Source organism: Phalangium opilio, unplaced genomic scaffold (genome assembly GCF_054372755.1).
Source record: "Phalangium opilio isolate 3A_F unplaced genomic scaffold, DU_Popi_V2 ptg000540l_1, whole genome shotgun sequence".
Classification (NCBI taxonomy): domain Eukaryota; kingdom Metazoa; phylum Arthropoda; class Arachnida; order Opiliones; family Phalangiidae; genus Phalangium; species Phalangium opilio.
Window position 1 is genome coordinate 874,003 of NW_028324244.1, and position 26,320 is coordinate 900,322.

Consider the following 26,320-nt stretch of genomic DNA (forward strand, 5'->3'; position numbering starts at 1 on the left):
AAGTTTTCGTGATTATCCCCTCGATGAGTTACCTTTAACAGTGCTAAAATGATTTCCACACGAAACGCTCAATTTAGTTTAAGTTTACAACATAGACTTATGTCCACGTATATTTATCGCATCTTATAAATTTTTAACATTTGGGTTTGAAAGAGAAAGAATTCGGTAAAACACCGAAATTGAGTTCTTTCTTTGTGTAAATTCCGAACTTTTTATTGTATAGAAAGTTGTTCGGTTCTTCGAATATTCATGGCTTAAAAGGTGAGATATTTTAAAGAGAGTATGAAGTTTCCCATTTTATGTAAGGCAATATGACAAATTTGCGTGTTCATAAAAGACATACGGATATTACACTTTGTTCATTAATTTTCTCACAGTGCATAATCATCTCTCCTTTGAAATCACAATAAATGAAAAATATCAACGTAACTCAATTCATCCCTTTTCACTCTAAGTGTGGTACATTCCCAATGCACTGTTATAGACAAATCATAATCCTCTCCCTTTGAAAATCACCAATCCCACTTTTCACTCTCCCTTTAAAAAGACGAACGATACTTCTTCAGACCAAGTCAAACTAATACCCCCATCGTTAGATGTACATCAAACGATGTGGCTAAAAATACTTTAGCATACTTTCTCTTACTTGAGAAGTATTATTACTGAAAGCAAAAAGTGATATCTAGTTTATTAGGGAGAAGAAAAGGAGGCCGGGCTATTTCGCCTCTCCTCAGTCGGAAAATACGTAATTTTCGTCATTCGCGTCGCGCTGACGTCAGTTTTCAAGAACTACTGAGATGCTGGTTGTAATTTAGAGGTGGGGATTATCTCCGGACCTACGTTTGGACTGGAGACAAAGCTGGAAATGTGGCGAAATTATACCTTCTCCCTAATAAACTAGATATCACTTCTTGCTGAAAGCTAATGTAGAGTTGAGAATATGTAAATCGAGTCTTACCTTTCATGATGCAACTAGAATGCGGGAGATGAAAAGGAACGTCCAAAACGCGGGTCTCTTTAGATGGTTACTGAAAGAACACGGAAGGGATCAAAATTAAACACGACCGTCTTCTCACAAACTAAATGAAGAAATAAGTTTTTTCAATTAATTTTTGGGACCCTTTTACGAACTGAAAGAGCTTACCTTCCTCGATACAGAGATATTAACAATCTAGCCCTAGATTACGCCGGAATACAACTGAACAGTAATTTGTAATTAATTGAACTCCAAAACGGACTTTTTCCTTATCATTTTTCTACTCTTTGTTTTTTAAAATGTGTAATATTTTTAATAAATACATTTTTGAATTAAAATTGCGTTTACATAGTAAAGTTTAATTGTTAGAAAGTTAAAACACAAGGATAATTCTGAACTTCCCCAAAATAAGTGTGTTTTAGGTTTAAGCAGAATCAGGGATAGATTTAATTTTAGAAGTAGGAATGGAGAACGGTTAGTATTTACTTCAGTCCGACCCTTAGACCACCCAGTATAGAGCCCCTCCCTCCAACACGTAACGTAAATTATCTTATTGGCTCACTTAAACTACGTTTTGATGACGTTGCTGACGGGGACGGCGAAAAATACGTAATTCCTATTTACCTCTTCTTAAAATTGAAGGGTTTTTCAAATGAATGGCGAAATATTGATAAGACGTCACGATGACTCTAATCCCGAATCAACTGAAGCGAGGGAGCAGAGTCCCCCAAAATACTTTAAAATAAGAAAGGGGCATATAACCCATCGTGCAAACAAATGGAACTGAGATCCGGGAAACGCAATTAAATTCAGATAACCCAATCTTTCGGATATCCGTTTCCTATACTCAAAGAGAAAAAAGAAAGACCCGCATTCCTTCTTTAAGATTATTTGGAGTAGAAATAGGCCTAAAATCTGGTTGTTAAGCGCCTATAGGAAAGTTTTAAAATCTAACATGGTCACCAAAGAAATAGTACTTTTGCTCTTCGTGTCATTCATTTTCCCAGTTGTCCCATTCCGTGTCTACAGCGGTAATTTATAACAAATTATCATTATTTTCATAACCTACTTGATAATTTTGGTCTCTTTTTAGGAGGCTTAACTCATTCTTCAACAATTAATAGAAGATGTCCTCGACTTCGCTACATGTTGAAAAATGGTATTGTTAAGCTAAGAAACCAAGGGCGCATTGCCAAGTTTAGTTGCGACTCTGATTACACCTTGCACGGAAAAACTTTCGCCACTTGTTTGAGAGGACAGTGGAATACGCCTTTGCCCATTTGCTTGAGTAAGTAATTAAATATCGCGTCATCTTCGAAATAAAATTTTGTATCCCTAAGAAAGCGGCTGTTCTCCTTTGGATCCCCCGATAAACGGTGGCTATACATCCCTGTATAATGGAGCCTTGTTAACGTATTGGTGTAATCCTGGTTACGCCATAAAGGGATCACCCTCCGTTTACTGCGATGGCCATGTTTGGAATGATACAGTCACACCAGCCTGTGAAGGTACTTGAAACTAACACCATCGTCAGAATGTTTACCATAAATACGTTCTTCCTTTCTCAGTGGCCATAAAGAATCCAATGACATCTTGCAACTTCGAAGAGACCGATTTGTGCGGTTGGGTGGACGACAACAAGTTCAACAACGATGACTTTGACTGGAAACGTCACCAATTCGCGACTCCATCGGGTCACATGGGGACAGGACCCTCTTTCGACCATACTTCGGCCACGGAATTAAACGGTGCGAACGTTTATATACATATGACGCGAGCTGTTACTGATTGACGGTGTTTCAGGTTACTACTTGTACATAGAAACTTCAGCTCCCAGGAAACCGGATGAAAAAGCCCGTATATTTTCACCGGTATACGCACCCGAGCTGTCACCGGGTTGTTTCGTCTTCTGGTACCATATGTACGGAACCAATATTGGGACTCTAAGGGTTTATGTCCGAGGGGATGAACAAGTTCTTGACGAGTTAAGTCCCGTCTGGGAAAAGAGCGGTGAACAAGGAAATCAGTGGATAAAAGGCACCGTTGATATTGGACACATGACAGCTGACTTTCAAGTAAGTTCCCCTTTATTCTTATAAAAGGTTAATTATCTTCCTTGAACGTCACTTTCACAGGTGGTCATAGAGGGAATTGTGGGGAATGGCTATGTGGGAGATATTGCTATAGATGACGTTAGCTTGAGAACCACTAGTTGCGAAGAGGTCCGAGCTAACGAAACCCATGGTGAAGTAAAAGGTACGACTGAAATTTATTTTAATTCGATCGGTACAATAATCTCGATGGTTTTGATGGGTTACTATAGGGACGTGCGTGAATCGGTGTTCCGCGGATCAAGTACAAGGAGAAAACGAGACGTGCCAATGCAATCCTTCTTGTGATGCGTCTTCAAATTGTTGTCCTGATTACTTGAGTATTTGCGTCAGAGGTTGGATTTTATTTTAAATAAATATCCATATTCTCGTGACTTACTTTCGTGTTGAATTTCAGGAGGTGGAGGATTGGATTTAACTACGCAGACGTTACCAGTCCCAGAAATACCAACGACTGCAGTGGTTTGTCTTTCGACGACTACTTATAATTACGACGTTTTCTTGAAAAACGATTTTTATTTTAAGGTTCCAACAGAAGTTTCAAGTGAAAGTCCCACTAATGTCACCACAAGTACGCTATCGTCGTTTGAAACAACAACAACAACGACGGCAAGGTCATTTACAACCCAAATGCCCACAACCACGACCCCAATACCTACAACCACCACTCAGATACTCACAATTACCACTACAACCACATCCACCACGCCAAGACCGATAATTACCACTAAAAGACCGACAACCACTACTCCAAGACCCACAACCACTACTCCAAGACCCACAACTACTACTCCAAGACCCACAACTACTACCCCAAGACCGACAACTACCACTCCAAGGCCCACAACTACTACCCCAAGACCCACAACTACCACTCCAAGACCCACAACTACTACCCCAAGACCCACAACTACCACTCCGAGACCCACAACTACTACTCCGAGACCCACAACTACTACTCCTAGACCCACAACTACTACTCCGAGACCCACAACTACTACTCCGAGACCCACAACTACTACTCCGAGACCCACAACTACTACTCCAAGACCAACAACCACTACTCCGAGACCGCCAACTACCACGCCAAGACCGCCAACTAACACGCCTAGACCCACAACCACAACTACAAGTACTACACCTAGCCCCACAACCACAAGTACTACACTTAGACCCACAACCACTACACCTAGACCCACAACCACAACTACCACTCCAAGAACAACAACCACGACAACTCCAAGACCAACAACTACGACACCTACTACAACTACGACTCCAAAACCCACATCGACAACCCTGAAACCTACGATGACGACTCCGAAGGCTCCAACTACTCCACCCCCTATAACTACACCTAAAATGACGCAAACGACTGAAGCTACGAGTTCCGAAGATCTAGACCATCCAGACTATCATTACCCAGATTCTTACCATCACTATAACTACGACACCAACAAGATATACACTCAGGACGATAGCGACGAAAATTATTCCATGGACAACTCCATCAAACCGTTTATAGCGGACACCAGTCATAGTCAAGATGAATCCAGTAACGTTAAAAGTTCCGTCTGGGGCATCGTTCTGGGGGTTTTGGCTTTGACTGTGGCGTCAACGATAATTGTGGTCCAATTAATTAGGAGAATAAGACGCAATCGAAAAAGATCTAATGACGAGCTACATACGCGTTTCTTATCCGACAAAGAAGAAGTGTACTTTTCTTAGAACAAAATAAATAAAAACTCTAGAAGATACTAGAAGAGTATGTCATCAAGGAACAGAAAGGACAATTTTTAATTATTAAACTATATTTTACACTAATATCGCTTATCTTGTTTAGCTAAATATAAATCTAAATAAAAACCGTGAAAGGTAATTAATTCATACTGAAACAAAAAAGGCCTAAATTAAAGGATGTCGGGTGAATTTAAATCCTGGACTCGGACTATCATTATCTTTGCTCCAAGTACGGGAATGCTTTTGACCCCTGACATGCCAAGTTGGCTGATCAGAAATATAATCTTGGGAATTATTTCCCCCCCTCATTTGCCAAGATGGCCCCTCGCCACCATACGCTTCTTGGGAATTATTTCCCCCCCTCACTTGCCAAGATGGCCCCTCGCCACCATACGCTTCTTGGGAATTATTTCCCCCCCTCACTTGCCATGATGGCCCCTCGCCCCCATACGATTCTTGGGAGCTTCTACGCGAACAGCAGTGTTTCCTATCGCAACATGATTCGCGTTGGCAATCAAATGACCCTGCGTAATCCGTGGCCACTTGGCCCGTTGGCGATATGTAGCTCATGGGACTATCGTAATCCTAATAGAAATGGGCCCCCCACCCCCAAAAAATGACCATTCTTGAATTTATTCATGGACAGACACGAATATGAATTATTAACTAAGATAACTTACCGATGAATGTATTAATGGTTCCGATGTCCCTAAATCCTGCATATTTTGGGTAAAGATTTCGTTGAATATTGTTGGATTGGGTGGGGTGACGACGTGTGAAGGCTGAAAAATGAAGTTCTCCGCGTCGTTGTTTTGGGATAACTGTCGGGCGGAAGAATGTTGACTCGAGGGGTGCTGATTACGTACATTTTCAGTCTCAGTCAAAAGCGAAATGAAATCAGGTTCAAATAACTGATTTGAGGAGGATGTTCTATTCCTGGGTTCTTCTATCATTTGCCTTGGACTTTCCAGTAAAAATTTAGGTTCGGTAACGCGTAGTTTAGCCTTCAGTTTTGCTAGTACAGCTAAGCTCTCTGCGTAAGGATCTAAAAAAAACTATTTACTAACAGGGGCTAGCTAATTATAAAGAGGTGGTTTGGGTCATAAGCCAGATTTGCTAATAATTGCAATAGTTATTGACTTATGAGAAACAATTTTCCAATATTAATTACCATGTTTACTAAATAGAGAACGATCAATTCCGCTTAAATGATGGTCTAATTCCGTTACAATTTCGCGCCTCTTTAGAACCTAAATTATTATAATTAATTAAGCAGTTTAGTAGCCTGAGATGCGAATCTAAATTTTAATTTGTCCAATTACCTCCTCAATATCTATTTCGGAACACTTATTGACTACTTTAGGAGAACTCTCCCGCACTACAGGGTCTAAATACTCGGCTAATATAGAATTATCACCACTTAGTGATACACAGGTAGCGGTTAAAATATCATCTTCTTTCCTATAGTGATTAAGTAGGTTGTGTAATTAATTTTTGATTATTAATTGAACCCTGTAGGTTCTTCAAAAATTGCCATAGCCGACGGTATTTCACGTCGTCTCGGCGGGGTATTGGGAAAAGTTTTCAACTAGCAATAGTCGCACCTCGGTTAAACCTCATTGGTTACGACACTGCCTCTGCGCAAAGTTAATCTCGGAGCGGGTCAGCAAAACGTATGTAAACTATACTGCCTAGCTCTACGTGTGCATATGCACTATTACAATCAACGATAATAAAAATATCATACTTATATTTCATCAACTCTTGGTTTTAAAACTCTAAATGTACTTTAAATTTAAGTATTGTCGACTAAATATAATAATATTTAAAGTATTATTACTGCAAAACGTAATTTTTAAGCCTTTTGGGAAGCAGACTAGTTTACGGTTAGGGATACATGTACATGTACGCGAAAACGGGAAGTTTAAGGCGCCACCTATGGGATTATGGAGGAACTTAGAAAAAGCGGTACTTACGAAACTTTGGTATCGTTTTCAGACTGTTTCGAGTATTTGGAGCAAGTTGCGCTCGTTTTAGAAGGTTTTGGCGAAAAATATATATCCGACATTGATAAATTATCATCTTGGCTTGATGCATCACCACCTTGATGATGATCCGGTTTAAGGATTTTGTCTAAATCAGCATTTACTAGAGTTTCAATTTCTTTTTCAAAAATGTTTTGTGTAAGTTTTAATTAAATAAAATAACAATTAAATTAAATTAAATTATACTGTTGCTACCTGGATTTCGTAGAGCGGCAATTGATGACTTTCCACGGCCAAAGATTCCAAAATTTGACTTAAGAGTATTTAAAGAATTTTTTTTTTACGAAAGTTAACATTATTCTGAACTTCTAAAGAATAATATTAGTTTAATATTATATTTCCTACCGATAAAGTAAGTCGTTTATTTGGTGCTATGGTTTTGGATGCCCAATTTTTTTTAATATCCACTTTCTAAAAGATTAGTAAAAACTCCTTTTTTAACTATTATTCTAACTACTTAATTAATTACTGGATACCAGTAAGCCTACTTTTGTTTTCATGGATTTAACGCGAGTTACATCGTCTTTGGTTTCGTTTTTTGAATCATTTTTCCTATTACTTTCTACCTAAAAATACCCGGAGTCAAGCTGCGTTGTTACTTCATTGGGCCAAGGCTTAAGTAACGTAATTGAAAAATTTACATACCTTTTTGCGCCTTTTTCTGAAAAAACGTTTCCGTGTGCCAGCTTCTTTATCCATAATAATTACTTAGTTTTTGTTTTAATTAATCGATTGTTAATTTAAATCAAAGACATTAATGGTAGTTTAATAACTTTATTAAAAGTAGGCCTAAACCACCTGTCAAAAGTCACCCACTTCCACTTTCAGTTTCAAATCTGGCCAACTAAAGTGTAGCAGACGACACTAGAGTGGTGGCAAGTTTTAATCTTATTTTCCAATACACCCTTTGACCCCAATGAACAAAAATTAAGAAAAAATAAATTATAATTATTAAAATTAAGCACAAATAACTACAAAATATTATAATATTTTTATTTATTTTCCAGAAAATAAGCTGATGTTCTCGGATGATGTTGGAGGTCCCGTGGAAAAGTTTCTCTTGCCAAAGAGAGAGGCAAAGAGATCATTTCTGTGAAATAATTAATTTAATTTAATTACTTTTAATTAAGTTAAGCTATAATATATATATATATATTACTTTGCTTCATCTGACATCCTAGAATTATCATTTGGGGCCATAAAATTAATTAATTTTGAATGTACATCATATCTAAAAATAAAAATTAAATAAAATTAATTAACCTAATCTTTTAACTAATTAAATTTAATTAAATTTAGTACCTAATTTTCCTTCCTTTACTAGCTTTGGTATCAACCCTTTTCTTCATCTTTCCTCTCAACTTTTGAATTTCTAACCATTGTCTTAATTATTAAATAATAAATTAATTAATTGAATAAATGGTTAAAAATAATTAAATTACGTTATACCTGCTTAAAGCTATCGGATCATTTATATCAGCAGTTTTTCTTTCAATCAATTCTCTTAATAACTGATGATAAAAATCACTATCATCAAATATTTCCGAATCATAATCTTTAAAGTTATCGATGGCTTTGTTTTGAACTTCCTAAAAAAATTAATTTTAATTTAAAAAATAATTAATTAAATAAATAAATAAATAATTAAAATTTATTAACTTACTTTTCCACTTTCATTATTATTATTTTCATTCTGAATTAATTCATTTTTGCCTAAAATATGATACAATGATCTTTTCAATTGCGTTCTTTTTCTAAGTCTTTCTTTATCAGCTAAAATCTTTCAGGAAAAAAATATAAATTAAATTAAACCCTTTTAATTAAAATTAAAATATATAAAGTCAAATTAGTAATTACTTGATCAATTTGTTTTAAAGCAGATTGTTCAAAAGCTGCAAATGATTTTTGATTTAATTTTCCAGAAGCTATTCTGGTTTTTTCATTCCATTTTTGAATTGTAGCATTTCTGTTTAAATAAAATAAACCATTCAAATTTAATTAAGTTAATTAAATAAATAAATAAATAATTGAAGTTTAATTTAGCTAATTAAATAAATAAATAATTGAAGTTTAATTTAGCTAATTAAATAAATAAATAAATAATTGAAATTTAATTTAGCTAATTAAATAAATAAATAAATAATTGAAATTTAATTTAGCTAATTAAATAAATAAATAATTGAAGTTTAATTTAGCTAATTAAATAAATAAATAATTGAAGTTTAATTTAGCTAATTAAATAAATAAATGAAGTTTAATTTAGCTAATTAAATAAATAATTGAAGTTTAATTTAGATAATTAAATTCAAAACCATTCAAATTTAATTAAGTTAATTAAATAAATAAACCATTCAAATTTAGTAAATTTAAATAAATAAATAAATAATTGAAGTTAAATTTAGCTGATTAAATAAATAAATAAATAAATAATTGAAATTTAGTTTAGCTAATTAAATAAATAAATAATTGAAATTTAATTTAGCTAATTAAATAAATAAATAATTGAAATTTAATTTAGATAATTAAATAAATAAATAATTGAAATTTAATTTAGCTAATTAAATAAATAAATGAAGTTTAATTTAGCTAATTAAATAAATAAATGAAGTTTAATTTAGCTAATTAAATAAATAAATGAAGTTTAATTTAGCTAATTAAATTGAAAACCATTCAAATTTTATTTAGCTAATTAAATAAATAAACAATTCAAGTTTAATTAATTTAATTAAATAAATAAACCATAACTTGCCTATAAGGTATGAAGCTTTTGAAACGTTTCTCCAAAACAGCGGGATATTCCCCATCCTGCAATTTTAATTTCCTTTTCTTTCTCTCTGTAGGTTTGGGAGTTTTATCTTCCATCTCTTCTTGCATCATATTTACTCCTTCATCTTCCGTATCACTGGGAATTTCTTCATCACTATTCGAGACAGTACTTTGCAAAACATTTTTAGGCATTGGTCCACCCTCCAATATGCTTTTAGTATCAGGATTTTGGTTTAAAATATCTTCTTGAAGGTTTAAAAGGCTGTCAAGTAGCATTTTCACGTTTTTCTTTCCGTTATTAAGCCGTTGGACGTATTCTTCCCCACCGATATCTTGGAATATTTGGTAGGTATCAAATTGAGGCAGCCGATTTGCTATGGCTAACATTTTCTGAAGTTTAATACGAACTTCAAGAAGACGATCCCAAAGTGCTAGGTTTTTTTAAAAAATTTAATGAGTAATTTAATTTTAAATTACTTAGATTAGAAATTAAATAAATCTTACCTAATTGAGATTGGACAGCTTTTCCCTTTTCTATTTCTTCGTTAATATCGATTTTAGAAAATGGTTGAATAACATCTTTCTCTCCAACAAGTGATACTATTAGTTAATTAATTTTAAGTTAATTATGTAAATGATAGACATTAAAATGACTTAATTACAACTTACAATCCTCATCTTCATCATCATCATCATCATCATCCTCCACATCTTCTTCATCATCATCATCATCCTCCACATCTTCTTCATCATCTTCCTCATCTTCTTCAGAAGATATCTTTTTATCCTCCATTTCAAGGCTTTCATCTTCACTGACCTCATCTGAACTTGCTGCCACATCAGAGTTATCAGTCTCTTCTAATTCAATACTATCTTCATCCTCATCTTCATCTTGACGGAGATCATCCCCATTTCTGTGTCAAGATAAACAAATAAAGAACAATAATCAAAACTTAAGTAAAACATAAAGTTATGAAATAATGTACCTTTTAGCATCTTTAAGCTTGGCTCTAAAGGAATCAATGTCTAATTCTTCATCTTCTTCACTCTCAGATGTCTCCTTCAATGCCTTTCTACTAACTTTCTTACCAGCGTATCTTGGATCAATGTCAGACAAAAGTAAAGAGTTATTTTTACGTAGTTGACTAGTGTTAGATTCTTGACCATCATTTTCGATGAAGTTATCAACAACTTGGGCCGCTGTTTCTATATTTTTGTTAAAAAAAGAACCCACTTTCAATAACCACGTGTCATTTCCCCATTCAAAATTCCATTCCCATTCCTCACGTGTTTATGACCAAGGCTTAATATTAAATTGCGTTTACCTGTATTTATTTCATCTTCAGGATCGTGGATTGTTGGTGCCGTGTTGGCCAACTGTGAAAACCTTTCCGAGAGGGAACTCATATTGTTTCACAATTATTTCTAATTAATTTTCAACATTAATACAGTAATTAAGTTTACAACCTGAGTAAAAGACACTTAAGAAAACTGAATATTTCCTGTCTTCCTCAGGAGGGCGCCACCACACCTTCCTTTCCGTGAAGCGGGAGAAAATGGGCGCCTTTTTCGAAAAGAAGTTTGGGGTGAGGAAATAGTCTTCGTAAGTTCGTACTTCCTTCCCTGAACTGGGAAGTAACATTAGTTTTGAAGAAGTGACTGGGGTCTAAGATTAAAAGGTAGCATGCTCCTTCGAGAGATTAGCCTTCTTTTTTGGGAGAGAAATATCTCTTCCCTCCAACTGCCTCGGGAGGGTTGGTGCATGTGGTACCTTCTTTTGGGAATGGACAGCTCAAAGGAGAGGCGTTTCTGTTGAGGAGGTGTGAATTATATGGAAAACCACGAAAGCTAACCATTGTGTCGATTGAAAAACAGATTAGAATGACTAATAGTTTATCCTAGAATCAATAATCCATTCTGTAAAATTCGCCGCCATTTTGGGGGAAAAGGTCCGTTTAACGGCAATTTTAGAGATAAACGTTCTTTATTGGCTCTCTATAATGATCCATCATTACACCCAAAAGAAGTATATTTTATACAAACCCTTATTTGACAACATGACGATTTTTTTTTTGATAATCACGACTAAAACATTAAAACATAACCATTTAAATTATGGCAACAAAAAAACTAAGGTTTTATATCAACAAAAGCGCAATTTTTTTTGTTTTCGAGGAATATTTGAGGATACAAACTTGGACCATAACCTTTTTTTTTTTACCTCCAATTAACGGAAGACCGAGCTTTCTTAATTATGGAACCAATTAAAGAAAAAAAACAACTTTTCAATCGTCTAAGTTAAAATCCGAAAATTAAAAACGTCTCTTCTCTGATTTCTCTAGGGAATTATATAACAATTATTTATACGGTCACAATTTGATTGTTTTAAACTTGCTAAATGTAATATCATAAATACAATAATTATTGTACTAACGCTAATATTTGAAACATTTAAGTATAGGGGGGGGGCGCAAAACATAATATTTTAAACTTTAGATGGGAACGCAACCTAGTATTTCATACTCGGAGAAATACTAAACTTTTAAGTTAGAGGATATATAAAGCCCTAAAATATGGTAAAACTAAGTAAACAACATAATCCAACAACAAAGTGTAGTAAGATAGGTCACAACGTCAAAGGGACAATTCATACGGGGTTTTTTTTAACTTGTTTTTCGTTGAGATTCGTAAAATAAAAATTCAAAAAAAAAAAATAATAACGAAACTAAACACAATTTTCGTGATCCAGCGCGCGAATTTTGGTTTACATTTTTGTTTATTTTTTTTTCCATCAGAATGACCTTTTAATTTGACCTCTTCACGATTTGGCTTCAGAACTTTGAATTCTTTGTTCCCATTGTTCGATAAGGGTGCTCCGTCTACGAGGTCCGCCACCTCCACCACCAAACTTCATGTTCTATTTAAAAAAAATTAAAACAACAAGATTAAATTAATTGAAGTGTTCTAAAGTAATTAGGGTTTTGTTGCCGTGCCTTTTTATTTCGTCCTACAAATTCGACATCGTCATCGAGAAGGTTAGGATTACTACTGGCACGTTCGAGCGTCGATACGCCATTGGACCCATTCGTTGACGAATGATTGTGTCCATTAGTTGGCGGTTGAGGACTACCATCAGTCGAGTCTTCGTCTTCGAGAGCAGTCAGGTTAGGCTGGGACAGACCCAATAATCTGGCTCTTTGTTGCCTACAAAATTTTGAAATAGACGTTATTACGCGTGCTTCTTTATGTCCGAAGTTTTTTGACCTTCTCTATTTTAAATTTCATTTTGATATTAAAAAATAATAATCCTTCAATCTTGAGTGTTTACCCCGAAACCAGAATCCTTTTCATTGAAAACCCGCTTAATTACATGGTACTAAAAGGTTGAAATTTTCAAATATTTTCGTGGATTTTATTTTGATTGACTTTTAGATGATTTTGGAGTAACGTTTGTTGGGATAATTTTAAAGTTCGGTCTCGGTATTATCCGCAGGCGCCTTCTTAATTTCTACGCTTGATTGATCATCCGTACGGTTGCGAGTTTGTTTAAGGTCGCGAGTTAGAGGAAGATTATTAAGAGGTAAAAGAAAACGTTAGAACTCTTTCGGTCTCTTCTTAATGACCATTTTGTAAAAATTCTTCCCTCGGAAGATAAACCCACACTGCACGTACCATTAACCCTTAAAGCGCAACTGATTGTTTGGGAGGTATATAAGGTGTTTGAACGTTGCCTTAGCAGTTCGCGTCTTTATTTAACATTAGAAGGGAAGTTCATTATAATTTATTTTTCGCAACTGACACATATTTTAGGAGAACAATGTCCCGGCGTTTCCTGTCGCCCCTCTTTTCAATATTAAGGAGATGACCTTGACCCCAACCCCCAACCAGAAAGAAGGCACGGGAACTTATAAATGGAACCAATCCATTTAATTTAATATTTCTTCTCCATCCGACTATATAATACTCGTGATATAATTACGGTTCTCGGGAAACTACTTTAATTAAACTTGGAGCTTAATTAGGGTCACCGCACCGCTTTTTAAGGGTGTCTAAAAGAAGGGAGCTCGAAGGGAGCTCTAAGCGAGCGTTAATTTTACAAAAATGCAAGGGTCGGTTTTCCTGTTTATATTTATACTGGTGTTTTCATATAATTTCGTTGCCGAGAGGGTTTGTATTTCGCGTTTCTACGTAGCTGGTCTATCGATACGGTTGAAGCGTTACTCAGTCATTTAAGGGATGAAAGCTCGCGAACCTTCCCGCGGAAATTGAGCCCGGTATTTAAGAAAACTATAGTCTAACTCAGTTGCATTTCCGGGATACGCCGCGCTCTCTAATAAATCCATCCATCCAAGAAATTATCTAATTTTTCTTCAAAATGAGTGAAAAAAAACCTTACCTGAGTTCATCCTCTCGGGCTTGCATTTCTTTCAATTCTTCTTGTATCTTGCTTTCCGCGGTTAAGGATCTCTTGGGTAGTCCCGTTGACGGTGAGGTTCCGTTAGTGGTGGTTCCGTTTTTAAGATCTTTGGGCACTTTGGGAGGTTTCATCTGGTAAGCGTCAATGGCGCTGCCGTTGACGTGGTGCAGACTAAGGACGGATTGGCTCTTCTCTTTCGAAGCCGAGTTGAAGGGCGAGAAGGCCGAGGTCACTTCTTTACCCTTGCTGGCGATAAACCTTTGCATGTTAACGTTTCGTCCGGTGGGAGGGTTACTGAAGCGACGACCCGCTTGGAAACCATTGCCGTTGACTTTGATACCCGCGGAGACGGTGGAGTTTGTGGGCGAGGGCGTTTTGGCGTTGACTCCGTTGGTATAAACTCCGTTTCCGTTGACGGCGGGCGAGGAATGTGTCGAAGATTTTTCACTGTCCGACAAGGAAGGCGATGGGCTAAGCGGGGTGTGACCCGAGGAAGAAAGAGCCACCGCGGAATCTGGAGAACCACCGTTAATTTCGCGTAGTCGACTACCAGCGACTTTAGCGTCCGTTCGCTCCTAAAATATACACGAAGAACCACGTTTAAGTTTTCGAAGAAGGTCGCTTGAAATTTCCAAAACTTACCTGAGAAATAGTTTGGATTTTTCCAGTAGCTCTTAAGGCTTTTTCCCTCTCGGTTTGTTCCTCGATTTCTTGTTGAATTCGGGAAGTGGCCAAAATTCGTTGCGTATCTCCGTTAGCCGAAACTGGCTTCAAAGGCACTTGGAAAGGGGAAGTCTTAGACGCTGGCAGTTTTCCATTCGCTATAACAAAGTATAATAAATGAGCTTTTTAAGCTAATTGAGGAAAATCGGGTTCCAATTTTATGGTTAAAACTTACTCATTACGTCCAGAGTTTGAGGTCTTTGCGCGCCGTCTTGAAGTAATCCCTTCTCGCGCCTCAGTTGGTCCTCTCGTTCTTTCGCCAAACGAATCTCTTTTTCGATAGGGGATTCTTTCAAAACTTTAAACACTTGCTTATCTTCCTCGGCATCGGCTAGGGGTTTAACTTTGACCCCATCTTTGCGGCGATGTCCAAAAGCGTATCCGATATTGTAGTTCTGACCAGGATGCAAATTTTCCAAGGAGATGGTGCGAGTAATCTGGTTTTGAACTGGGCTACTCGAGCCATTGATCCCGTTTTGTCCGTTGGTCAACTTTTCGTTACCATCGTCAGAATGAACCGAACCTTGTTCGGACTGTCTGGAAGAGTTGGACAGAGAAGAAGTTGAACCAATCGAGGCTTTATTGGCGGCGTTGTTCTGATTCTCTCTCAGAATTGTTTCTCTCATGATTCGGAGTTCATCCTCGCGTTCCTTCATCTCTCTAATTTCCAGAGCAATTTTGGAATCAGAGTTGGGGTTGTAAGTTGGTCTCTCGTTTTTCAGAAGCACCGGAATTGAGTTGTTATTGTTAATATTGTTGTTGTTGGTCGGGGGTACAGTTGGGCTGGGCTTAGGGGCGGGAACTGTCGTAGGAATTACAGGGGCTTGCGTGGTGGTTTCAACTTCGATTAAGCTTTCCTCCGATACTTGTTGCCTGTACGTTTCACCGATAATTTGAGGCTTATTGGCTGGGACAATATCCTCAACTTGTTTAGCGACTCCGTCGGAATCGACGAATATAACCTCTCCTACTGTAACGACTTCGTCGTTGAATGGTTCAGGGGTCAAAATGGCCTTTGGTGTTGGGATTGTCTCTTGGACTTTGGTAGTGGTGATCACTTCTGTTTGGATAACAGTAGTGGTTTCCTGTACAGTTTCGCTACCTTCAGTAGTGTCCTATAAGAGATATATTTTATTAATACCTATAGAACGTCCGCAATACGGAAAATAGTTTCTTACCATAACTTTGACGTGTTCGATCACTTTTGTTTCCGTTTCGACAGATTTTCCAGCCGACATTTCGTCTTCTTCGGACTCCTCCACTGTTGGAGCCAATGCTACGTGATGTACTGGAAAGTCCTCGGGTTGTTCTTCGGATTCTGGTGTAACTAAGGACGATTCGGGGCTGGACTCGGCCGCGATACGTTCCTTCTTCAGTTGTTCCTCCCGTTCTAAGGCTAATCTAACTTCGCGATCCAAAGCCGATTCTTCCATGGAATTGTCCAACTCCTTTTCCGGTACTGGGGAATCTTCAGATTTTTCTTCACCTTCGTCAACACCCAAGACAATGGCAGCTTCCACCACGGGTTGTGGCTCGCTCTTCTCGATAATTTCTTCTACCACGGGTTCGGGTTGGACCTCGACTATCTTCTCTTCTTGGCTTTCTTGGTCTTGAATCCCGTTGACAACTGAAACTTCTTCGTTTAAGGAATCAGGTGGAGATGGTTCACAGTCTTCGAGAACAGCTGCTTCTTTAAAAACGTCTTCTTGACTTTTGGCTTTGGTTGGAGTCGAGTCTTTAATTTCTCCGTCAAGGCTGACTATGGTTGGGGAGACTGGTGGCGAGACACCGTTCTCTTTCAGTTCCTGGTCAGCCATGATACGCTGCTCCCAGAAATTTCGCAGACGTTCTTTGTTTTCCAAGATGGAGGCGCTATCGACGGCCCCTATAAGGATATCAAAAAATAATCTAAGGTTAAATAAAGTCCTAAATACTTGACCTCGCATTATGGCACGAGCGTATTTCCCAAAATTTTTATTTGACCGCGCTTCAACTTATTACAGTCTTAAACCGCTCAAATATATCTTAATTTTAACTTAAAGGACACGTTGTTTGTTACACACTTTAGGTTTTCGCGATATTTGAGATGACAGAAATTTTAAAATCCGTTTGTGGCTTAGTGGAATTTCTGCAGAAACCATTTTTACGTGTCATGTCAGAATAACCTAAATATCACTTGAGACTTTTTAAGAACTATACTGAAATTCATAAGGAAACATCCGTGGAAACGTTTAATCCGTCTTTTCGGACAGTTTATTGTGAACCACTGGAATCAGTCCATTAAAATCCCAGTCTCTCGTGGTGGCGAGAGAAAAATAAAATAAAAATAATTTGAAAGTACATAAATGTCCGCCCATTTTTAGTATATAGAAGAGGGCCCAGCCCACGCCAAAATTAGCTCCGATTTTTTGTGGGTCTCCTCACGTCTTATAGCTAGCAAGCGTCTCTTACTTAAGTTAACCGCCTTTTTCGTGGTCGAAGCTTGGTTTAGTTTTTTTATTTTTCTCTTAAAAGTCGAGTGGGTTTCTTGAACTTGTTGATGAGAATGGAGAAATTTAATTTTATTAAGCTTAAAAAGCAGACTTAGCAGAGAGTGCCTCAAATACGGGCCCCTCTGCGTGGATGAACGTCCATTAAGTGAAGTAAAACAGTTCAGTTTCCTTAGGCTAACGCTACAACGGGGACAAGTATCGAAGAAACTTATTTTCTTTTCTTTTCAAGGAGTTTGTATTTTTGTTTTTATGATTTAGGAATTGAATGGGTTTAGAATTTTAGATTTAAATTTTTATTTAGTGTGGGAGTATTTGAGCGTGTCCTTTTCGGCCATGGTCGACTAGAATAGAGTCGAGCGTTTTCTTTTAACCCAGACCCAAAAACCTAGACTATATATATATCACAATTCATCAGATAAAGGGGAAAATATTCCAGACCAATTTTTTGTCATTTATCCAAAACATCTTTTCTGGTTATTTATTCTTTCTCCCGCCCAATCCGCGCGGGCATCAGCGTAAATTACTATACTTTAAAATGTAAATTATTCTTTTCTCCTGCAGTAATGGTTTTGTCCATAAAATCTCCAACCCTATTTTTACCCAAAAAAATATATATTAACCTCAATAGCAGAGTGTGACAGCAAACCCACGTTTAATTCAGATTATTACTGACATACACACACCAAGAGTTGACGGTTTAAGATTTTTTGTTTTTGCTAGGAATTATAATTATAATAATTATAAATCTTCTTCATATTTTAATGGAATTTAAATAACACTAGATAGAGTCACTCGGAGTTTGCTATTGGGTTATCTAGCAATTTCTTTAGGCAGCAAATTTGGACTAAAATAGCAATTGCAACGCTAAGATGTGGTCCTCAAATGTTTTTCATTTTCGCATCTAATTTGCATATTTAATTTAAATCTAAAAACACTTTAAGAATTTAGAAATACCACATCTTAATCTAATAATTTTCTCTCTACATTTGAAAGACAATATTAAGAAACACATACCTAATTAACTTTAATCTTTAAAATAATCAATCAAAGCAAAATTAAATATATTAAATTTAAACTGCCCTTATAAAATATCAAAAGTAGAAAAACTAGTTCGGTTATCTTTTGTTAGAAAAAAAAACCAGAAACAACCAGCCCTTAAGACATGATAAAAGGGGTCAAAATATTGGTCAAGTACGTTGATTACCACGCGTTAAGTGTAAACTTAACGGAGTGTCTCGGACCTGTACTTCAAAAAAAAAATTAATCTTAAATAAAAATAATTACGGTTGAGTTGATTTATTTTTGGCTGTCAGAAGTTTTCTTTTTTTTTCGTTAAGTTTACCTGGCACCGGGTTAAGGCATTAATAGCGGCGCGATGCGGAACCCCTATTCTATACTGTATATGCCCTGGCCAGCTGATATTATGAAATATAATTGGTTCGTTAAACCTGGGTAGGTTAAAGTAATCCATATTATATATATTACCTTCAAAAGTAAACGGTTATAAATCTCTATACTTTTACATTAGGAATAGAAACTCTATCCATTGTAGCCAGGCGTATATTTTGAGTTAAACGTGTTTGGAATCTTAATTTTTCACACCCCTGCCCCGAAAAAAAGGCAAATACCTAGACGTTTACATATATTGGTACTGTCTCTATTTCACATTAATATAATAATTGAGCTCCTTTTTTTGGGAAACACATAGCAAACAAAATGTTTTACATCAACTAATGAACTTTTCTATCGCTATTATTTGAGTTTGAAAGCAAATACTGAAACATTGGGGAGTAAAAGTGAAAAAAGAGAAAAAGAAATTCCAGGTAAAATCAATGTATTGAAAGTTTATGGTAGTTGGGGGGTTCCTTCCGCCTATTGTGTTTAAAAAGGTACAAATACGACGTCAGATTTTGAAAAAGGTGACTTTAAAATACACCAAAAAACATTTTAAAATCACACCTAAGCCTCAACGAGTAACGTTTTGAATAGAAAAACATTTTAATAGATATTTTTCAGACTAAGGAGGACTAATACCATTTACACCTGCAGGAGGCCAGGCTACTTGGCAACACCTCCTGGTGTAAATGGTATCAATCCTCCTTTTCTAGTCTGAAAACTATGTATATTAATTTTTTTTCTACCGAAATTTCGTTGTTTATGATATATGTAAAGTTATATTTTAAATTAACTCATTATTGTTGATATAAACACGTTTTAAAGCTTAAAAGGTGTCCGTTTTAAAAAAGATATCGAAACATAACTTTGCAGAGCAAATAAACAAACATACATGAAGGTTTTAAACATCTTATCGACTGTGTTATTACACATACACGCAAAAGGTTCACTCTTAAAAAGCCCCCAGGTAAAAATTCAGGTTTCTATAATCTATAATGTCTAGTCTGTCAGTTTTTATGGTTTAAAAGGTAGATGTATATTAACTACCTGTATATCGCATACGCTTAATCCCTAGGACTGAGTTGAGTTGAAGTATATAAGCCTGCCGAATATTGTACGTTTTCCGACAGTGCCTTTGGCTATTTCCCCCTCAATAATCCTACTGTACAGAAACACACGTACTTTCGGTCTCCTTATTTTAATAAGAGCGCAGCTGCTAGCTGACTATTTTGTTATTACAAAGGTAAATTATTATATTATTCCCATGGGTTACGCATAACAAAAGTCACTGTTAATTAGGGCAAGTGTACTCATTGTATCTTCCTTTCTTTAGGGACAGGTGTGTGTGTCCACAAACCTCTAGAGAATTTATATTTTTGTTTTGTTTTATGACCAATGTTATTTCATAAAATTACTTAGTCGTATCAGGATTAGATGATGGGGGAATATACATATAATGTATAATATGTACGTTGTAAAGTTTTATTATACTTTTTTTGACACGGTTTTCTAGGGGTGAAAAATTATTTATTTTGTATCGAGGCGATTTAGGGTTATCGATTTATCGGAGACACGTGTATGAGTCACTAGGACAAACATCTGTATTTTTACGAAATAGGTTGTTAGGACAGACACTACTAACGGAGTTTATTGCCAATAAAATTTGGGAAAGCAGCCCTGTTTTGATACGGCAATATCGCTAAATAAAATCTTATAAAGTTCTGTCCACTTAAATGAAAATATTTCACCATAATTTAAACGCAATAACTTTACAGTAAAACATTTTCTTGGCTTCAATTCATAAAAAACCAACTAAAAAATTCCCTTTTATATAATAATAAAAAAACCGCATCTACTTCGCTTTTTCCCAAGCATTAATCAAATATTAAAATAAAAACTAGTTTTATATACACGAAATTTAAATTTGATACTTAATCAAAATAATGAAAATCTCGCGGGTTAATTCTCCTACCTGTAAATCCATGGTATTAATTTTTTTGGCAACGCAACAGTTGTTGGGATTAGTAACTCAACACGCAACAGGGATTACTTGGTGGATGGTGGCCCCTTATTTGAATAATAGTTTTAAATCCAAAGAACTTGATGCGAAACAGAAAAAAACTTCGCGTCATGCAAAAGGCCAACTTAACTGCAGCCTCTCGCGTTGTTAAGGTGCAGTGATAGTTTTAGGAGTTTAATTGGATCAAGTCGACTAGAGAGACACCAGACGATAGATTAACGTACTATCTATCCACTACACGTGCTTAAGTATGAGGCAAGGCGCGAAAGTGTTTTTCCCACCTTTTAAACTATAGTATTAAAATCGTAATAGGATTTGTAAAAAGACAGACCCAGACCGACTTATCACCGAGACGCTAGTTAACCGACTAAAAGTCTCAGGCTGTTTCTTTATTTTTTACCGGACGTCCAAATGCCACCATGTACCAGACTGGTTTTGAGATTTTTGCCATAGAAATATGTTGCCGCCCAATTTTGGTTTGCTTGGCTTCGACCTACGCGTTTTAGTCTTTTGATAAAATATTTTTTTATTTCTAGATATTTTTTTTTAGTTCCTCCACTTAATCCCCAACCCTTTCTATTGCATCTAAGGTATAGTGTTTTTTATAAAGGCAGGTTCCGTGCCTAGTTTTATGAAACATAATATATCTTATCGAACTAGACGCGAATGTAATCGGTATGGCAGTTTTAACTACCACACCTATATCACCTTTTCAATGGATTCCTACCTACATGTGGGTTGGTTGGTTGGTATAAGCCGCTATGCAAACAAAACTTTAATTAAAAACTTGAGAAATTCCTTCTTGATTTAAGGGTTTCATTGTGATTTTTTTCCTGATATTAATTGGCGTTTAACTGATATGTATAAATCTCGATAATGTTTCAAGATATCAATGTCGAGAAATATTGAAAGTTCGCACCATATGTTGGTTTTCGTTATTAATTACTCGATTGTAAAAAAAAGATTACTAAATGTCATCCCCAATATTACACGCGCAAGGCACTTTGGGAGGAGACTTTCATTGCCACACACGGATCACACCATTTCAACTCCATCTCACATCTTTCTCCAAGGTTCCCGGCTTCAAATCGGAATTTCACGAGAAATTGTAGAATGTTAAGCCTAATTTGATAATGGAAATTTTAAGCCTAAAGCACGTGCAGTCGACTCTTTTCACCCAATCTCTTTTAAAATAATGAGTTAAAAAGAATTGGATCATAGATTAAAGCTTTGCGTGTTAACCTGTCTTGAAACACAGTCAAAAATAAAACTAAGATAAATTAGGGTTAAATAATTATCGGGATCCCGAGGATATTTCCCATCCTTCCATGCGTTACACCGGCGAAATAATTTAGTTCTTTTTTAAAATATGGGCCATCAAGGCATGGTGAGAAGGGTCGCTGGTGCAAAAATCGTGAACTTTTCCATGGTGGTGATGATGGCCTAGCTGTGTCGTAATTTTCAAAATGGAATTTCATAAAGAACTAACTATACGTGTATGGTGGAACTCGAGAAGGTCCGAGAACACGAAATTCACGCTGGGTTTTTCTATCCCGTTTACTATATAATAAAATACAGCTCGGTATAACGCAATAAAGAGATGGAAACTGCATTAAGTATTATATGTAATAATATATCACGGTAGACAGGCACCCTTCTAAAGGGGTGAAAGGATTCTTTTGACCTTCAACTCTAGCTAGTATAAGAAAGATTGAACATTCTTCTCTCATTCAACCTTCATTCGCGAAATGATTCTGATTTCTGAAGTACGAAGCATTAGACCAACTTTCTTACTTTGGAAGTTATGAACGATTTTTTTTTCAGGTTAAAATTATACCATGGTATAAAGGCGGAACAATAGTATTTAAATTTGGTTCTCTTAAACCATTTTACTTCGCTTTCAATTCATCTTCCATTTCCAAAAATTTCATTCTTTAAGAAACGTTTTTCAATCTAAGGAAATACCTAACTTGAAAGGTGTGTTTTATATTACATCATAAGTTTAAGATATGTTCCTACCATAAGTATGACACTACCTATACTTCGTAATGGTAGAGACTTACAGCTCGAGCAAGTTCTAGCAGAACGACAAGCGAGAATTGAAGTACTACACTCGGCTAATTAGTTTTGCAGGACTTTCATCTAGGTCCTATTTAGTCTGCATTACTAAGCCTTTGACAGCGCCCAGTAACCAGTGACAAACTTAAAGAACATATCTTATGAACTATGATTACAGAAAGCAACACTTTCGACACTAACTAAAATCAACTGAAAATCTTAGAACTTGGGAATGGGAATATGCGAAAAAGGGGTATTACTATTTCTCTAAAGGATGAAAAACGGTTTTTGGCCGCAGCATGAATGCCATACATGCACAGTCTGGCGGTGGTATACGTACAACATTACGTTCCGGACCATTAAATACAAAATGGCTCAAACATTTTTAATGGCGCGCTTTTTCCAAAGATTTGGCATTTCAAAGCCATCTTTCCTTTTCATGAAATGAACGACTTAGTTTCCGCCCCCCGGGCAACTCCTCCCCCTTCTCCTTTGGTCCTTTTCTAGCAAGCAGACCGACATTCGAATGGAATGTTAATTTCTTATATCATTAATCTAAACTCTAAATTAGAGACTCCCGAAAAGGCGCTGGCGGAAGTTTTTTATTTTTTTTTAATAAATTAGATATTTTAAGGTTCATAATATTATATTACAGATTATGTCGCGTATATTTCTGGAAGACTTATTATAGACTTGATAGTTTTATATCCTCGTCTGGGTCCTCTTGGAGGGAGGGCTATAAGGTTTCGTTATTTTCGATATTAATCTATTGATTTAGACTTAATAGATAGGCATCTTTCCTTAATCCGGAAAACGTATATTAGCTCTCTTATATTATGAGTGAGTAACAAATTAACAATACCCCACTTTCGATTTCAAAAATAAAATCATACATGGGCCTCTCATGATATAGCCTTAGGTTTGGTGTCACGGATATGGCGTTGCGCTGAAAAATTCAAACGCGTACGTTAAGAGTATCAATAGCTCATTTTTGACCTTTGCACCCTAGTTGAACTAATTTTACAGCGAGGAATAAGCACCTTAAACTTAACTTTAATTACCATCAGAATAGAACTTCCCTTAAAATATACAGGGTGCTATAAATTAAGGGGCAGTTTTCTTTTGGAAATCGATTTTGAGTCGGAAATGTTGTAACTTCTATGCATGCAATTTTCCCGTTCGTTCCACTGTTTCGAGTTAAGATTATCTATAGTATTTTAGGGATGGACCCTTAAATTTAACTAAGAAACTGAACATAGAACATTTTGGACTCAAAATCGATTTCCCAAAGAACATCCCCCATAATTTATGGAAAGCAGACTTATCAAAAACACCCTGTACGATTTAAACTTTATTGGTAATTTATATTTATCCTTGTGGATTCCATTTTTAATTTTTTAATGACTGGTGATTATAAATACCACCTATAAACAAGCACAATTAAAGTTTTTAAACCATATCAGTAATAAAAGAACCGGTAACAGCTCTATACCAAATCCTCGGAATTTAGATTAATTTCGTAATAAGGATAAAGAATTTAACTTTAAAAATTTAAAAGATAATCAAGAAAAATTCTCGTATGGCGTCTACATAATTGGCCTCTTAAATAAGGAAAAAAAAATATTCTATGGCCATCATCATCGTATAAGGCCTTGAAAATGGTACATACATAGCACACTCAAGAACAGTATACTCTACCGAGTCTAACTAAGGAACATTATGGTCATTAGCTACCCATATATTCCCATTGTTTATTGTTTGTTTCGACCTAACAGACGTTCTAAAATAATAAGCTACTTTATAATGAACTTAACTCCGCGGGTAAACCAATTGTTTTTTAAAAGAGTACATAGTTTGATGACGCAATATATTTTAAGAAAAATATTTCAACACCTACACGTACAGGTACATCCATTAGGAGATGTTTTCCTTACCCAAGTCTAGCTATTACTGACGATTTTCCTTAGTTTAAAGGTAATAATACTATACAAATTTATGAATTGAAAGATGTAGGTAGATGCGTGCGTATTTTTCTTATTATTTTAAGTGAATTCCTACACCTCTTTTTAAAGTTTTTGTAATAAAAAATAAAATTCTGTTAAAACGGGATTTTAAGACGTGGTTTTTTTTCTCTTGGCTCAATTTTCCTTTTCTTTAAGTCCCGGCGCGCATGCACTTTCATTAAGTTGAAAACTGTCAAAATATTTAACCCCTGGGACCAAAATAGTGGGTATACTAGCAGCGTGAGCGTTGGGTATTCTCTTATCTCAAGTTTCTATATAAGAAATTTTAAACTTCTATTGATCTAAATTTTGTAATAGCGAGAGTTGTTGGGTTAAAAACATCCTACGCCTTCTTCGAGAGTACTTCAGATTAAGCGAATTTATTTGGGGTTTTCCTCAGAAAACAAAACCTCCCATATCTTTAAAAACTGAATTGATAAGCTATAAAAAGTAATTGGTAATCCCAAAAATATATTACTAATCCGTACTTGGAAACCACCCACAATATTTTAAGGTATTTAAAGCTGTGTTCGAAAAGTGCCATATGACTTGGCAATAAACAGTGTTGCCAGTCATTTGCGACGCGTGAAATTCAACCGATTGTTGAATTCAGGACGATTCAGTTCTAAACCTACAGGAGATGCTCTAATACCAAATTACTGGCGGTTAAGAAATGGTTCGAGGAAACTTATCTACAGTCACCAAGACTACTTAGTGACAAATTCTAAAATATTAACTTACCATCGACATTGACGGTATCATTTTTCGAACCTTTACCACTCCTCAAGTTACCACTATGCACAAAATCGCGAAAAAACTGTCGTATTCGAGGATTCCATATAACGTTCCATAATGGTTTCATAGTGGATTGGCCTTCACGATTTTTTCGTTTCCAACAGCGACCAAAGAACATTAGGCAATAATCAACTAAGCCTATAGCTCGAAATCGATCGATAACCGATACTTCGCGAGACTTAAGGACGTTTTCAGTTCACGTAAACACGGTACTACTATCACCGCCGATCAGTATGAAAGATGATCGTTAGAGATTTAGATTCAGAACTCTATTCCAATTCAAAGTAAACAATCTTGAATCTTGTACACGTAATCAAAAACGTATTTAGACCGTACATGAATTTTTCTTATACAAAACGTTTCTATCTGTTGAAATTATTTTTTTTTAAATACAAAAGATGGAAGTTCTTATTCAGAAACTTGACAAAAAACACACGCGACAACTCACTCGATGTCCTAACTAACTATGACTATATTTCAATGATTTTTGTTAACGTACGCAGCTATGAAAAATAATCCCTATTGTGATGCAACATCTTTTTTGGATTCGCGGGGAGACAAAAGGACCCATAGGTGTTACGCTAAGTTGATTCTAGTAAATACCTTATAATTCTGGCTTCTCCAGAAGAGCTTGTCTCCGAATTATACGTCGCGTTTTCGTCGTTGTAATGTGATTTGGAAAATTCACATTGGGGGGGGGGAGGATTTTATAAGAATATTAAAATTGTATCCTTAACAGAAGAAGAAATAAAAAAATTTTATAATGGGTATATCTCAAT

General features: G+C 35.9%; 4 protein-coding genes and 1 non-coding gene across 5 annotated transcripts in view; 1 reads left to right on the plus strand and 4 right to left on the minus strand.

The window, feature by feature from the left end:
* The first annotated feature begins 1,873 nt into the window (after positions 1-1,873).
* LOC149588535 (uncharacterized) lies at positions 1,874-4,874 on the plus strand. The gene is made up of 9 exons (XM_089862420.1): positions 1,874-2,007; positions 2,070-2,264; positions 2,317-2,484; positions 2,545-2,724; positions 2,780-3,051; positions 3,112-3,232; positions 3,300-3,422; positions 3,485-3,549; positions 3,613-4,874. Exons 1-9 carry the CDS (start codon positions 1,932-1,934, stop codon positions 4,813-4,815), a joined length of 2,403 nt encoding a protein of 800 aa, XP_089718546.1. The 5' UTR covers positions 1,874-1,931; the 3' UTR covers positions 4,816-4,874.
* Positions 4,863-7,785, minus strand: LOC149588536 (uncharacterized). Its single transcript, XM_089862421.1, has 9 exons — positions 7,518-7,785; positions 7,361-7,438; positions 7,218-7,283; positions 7,068-7,125; positions 6,804-6,990; positions 6,150-6,288; positions 5,999-6,077; positions 5,508-5,872; positions 4,863-5,412 (listed from the first exon to the last, which is right to left on the minus strand). Exons 1-9 carry the CDS (start codon positions 7,569-7,571, stop codon positions 4,993-4,995), a joined length of 1,446 nt encoding a protein of 481 aa, XP_089718547.1. The 5' UTR covers positions 7,572-7,785; the 3' UTR covers positions 4,863-4,992.
* On the minus strand, positions 6,337-6,476 carry LOC149588537 (U4 spliceosomal RNA). Its single transcript, XR_016379966.1, has one exon. It is a non-coding gene; the product is annotated as a U4 spliceosomal RNA (small nuclear RNA).
* Positions 7,786-7,844: 59 nt separating the features above from the next.
* Positions 7,845-11,135, minus strand: LOC149588538 (protein AATF-like). The gene is made up of 11 exons (XM_089862422.1): positions 10,964-11,135; positions 10,625-10,844; positions 10,308-10,552; positions 10,143-10,238; positions 9,622-10,069; positions 8,730-8,838; positions 8,536-8,652; positions 8,322-8,461; positions 8,175-8,255; positions 8,032-8,103; positions 7,845-7,962 (listed from the first exon to the last, which is right to left on the minus strand). Exons 1-11 carry the CDS (start codon positions 11,043-11,045, stop codon positions 7,869-7,871), a joined length of 1,704 nt encoding a protein of 567 aa, XP_089718548.1. The 5' UTR covers positions 11,046-11,135; the 3' UTR covers positions 7,845-7,868.
* A 468-nt stretch (positions 11,136-11,603) lies between these two features.
* Positions 11,604-26,320, minus strand: part of LOC149588539 (uncharacterized) — a 42,726-nt gene continuing 28,009 nt past the window's right edge. The window contains exons 3-8 of the mRNA XM_089862419.1: positions 15,957-16,663; positions 14,954-15,893; positions 14,698-14,876; positions 14,035-14,630; positions 12,632-12,842; positions 11,604-12,555 (exon numbers count right to left, since the gene is read on the minus strand). Coding sequence (XP_089718545.1) covers positions 12,457-12,555; positions 12,632-12,842; positions 14,035-14,630; positions 14,698-14,876; positions 14,954-15,893; positions 15,957-16,663 — 2,732 coding nt within the window. The 3' untranslated portion in view covers positions 11,604-12,456. The remainder of the gene's footprint in view (positions 12,556-12,631; positions 12,843-14,034; positions 14,631-14,697; positions 14,877-14,953; positions 15,894-15,956; positions 16,664-26,320) is intronic.

Excerpts from the sequence above, each read along its gene's own strand:
- LOC149588538 (XM_089862422.1), bottom strand. The coding sequence starts at position 11,045 with ATGAGTTCCCTCTCGGAAAGGTTTTCACAGTTGGCCAACACGGCACCA. Across the intron at positions 10,553-10,624 it reads AAGCTTAAAGATGCTAAAAG|AAATGGGGATGATCTCCGTC; the intron begins GTACATTATTTC and ends ATCTTGACACAG. Across the intron at positions 8,653-8,729 it reads CTTTAAAACAAATTGATCAA|ATTTTAGCTGATAAAGAAAG; the intron begins GTAATTACTAAT and ends TTTTCCTGAAAG.
- LOC149588536 (XM_089862421.1), bottom strand. The coding sequence starts at position 7,571 with ATGGATAAAGAAGCTGGCACACGGAAACGTTTTTTCAGAAAAAGGCGC. Across the intron at positions 7,284-7,360 it reads TTAAATCCATGAAAACAAAA|AAAGTGGATATTAAAAAAAA; the intron begins GTAGGCTTACTG and ends CTAATCTTTTAG. Across the intron at positions 5,413-5,507 it reads AACCATTAATACATTCATCG|GATTACGATAGTCCCATGAG; the intron begins GTAAGTTATCTT and ends CATTTCTATTAG.
- LOC149588535 (XM_089862420.1), top strand. The coding sequence starts at position 1,932 with ATGGTCACCAAAGAAATAGTACTTTTGCTCTTCGTGTCATTCATTTTC. Across the intron at positions 3,233-3,299 it reads AACCCATGGTGAAGTAAAAG|GGACGTGCGTGAATCGGTGT; the intron begins GTACGACTGAAA and ends GGGTTACTATAG. Across the intron at positions 3,423-3,484 it reads CTTGAGTATTTGCGTCAGAG|GAGGTGGAGGATTGGATTTA; the intron begins GTTGGATTTTAT and ends GTTGAATTTCAG.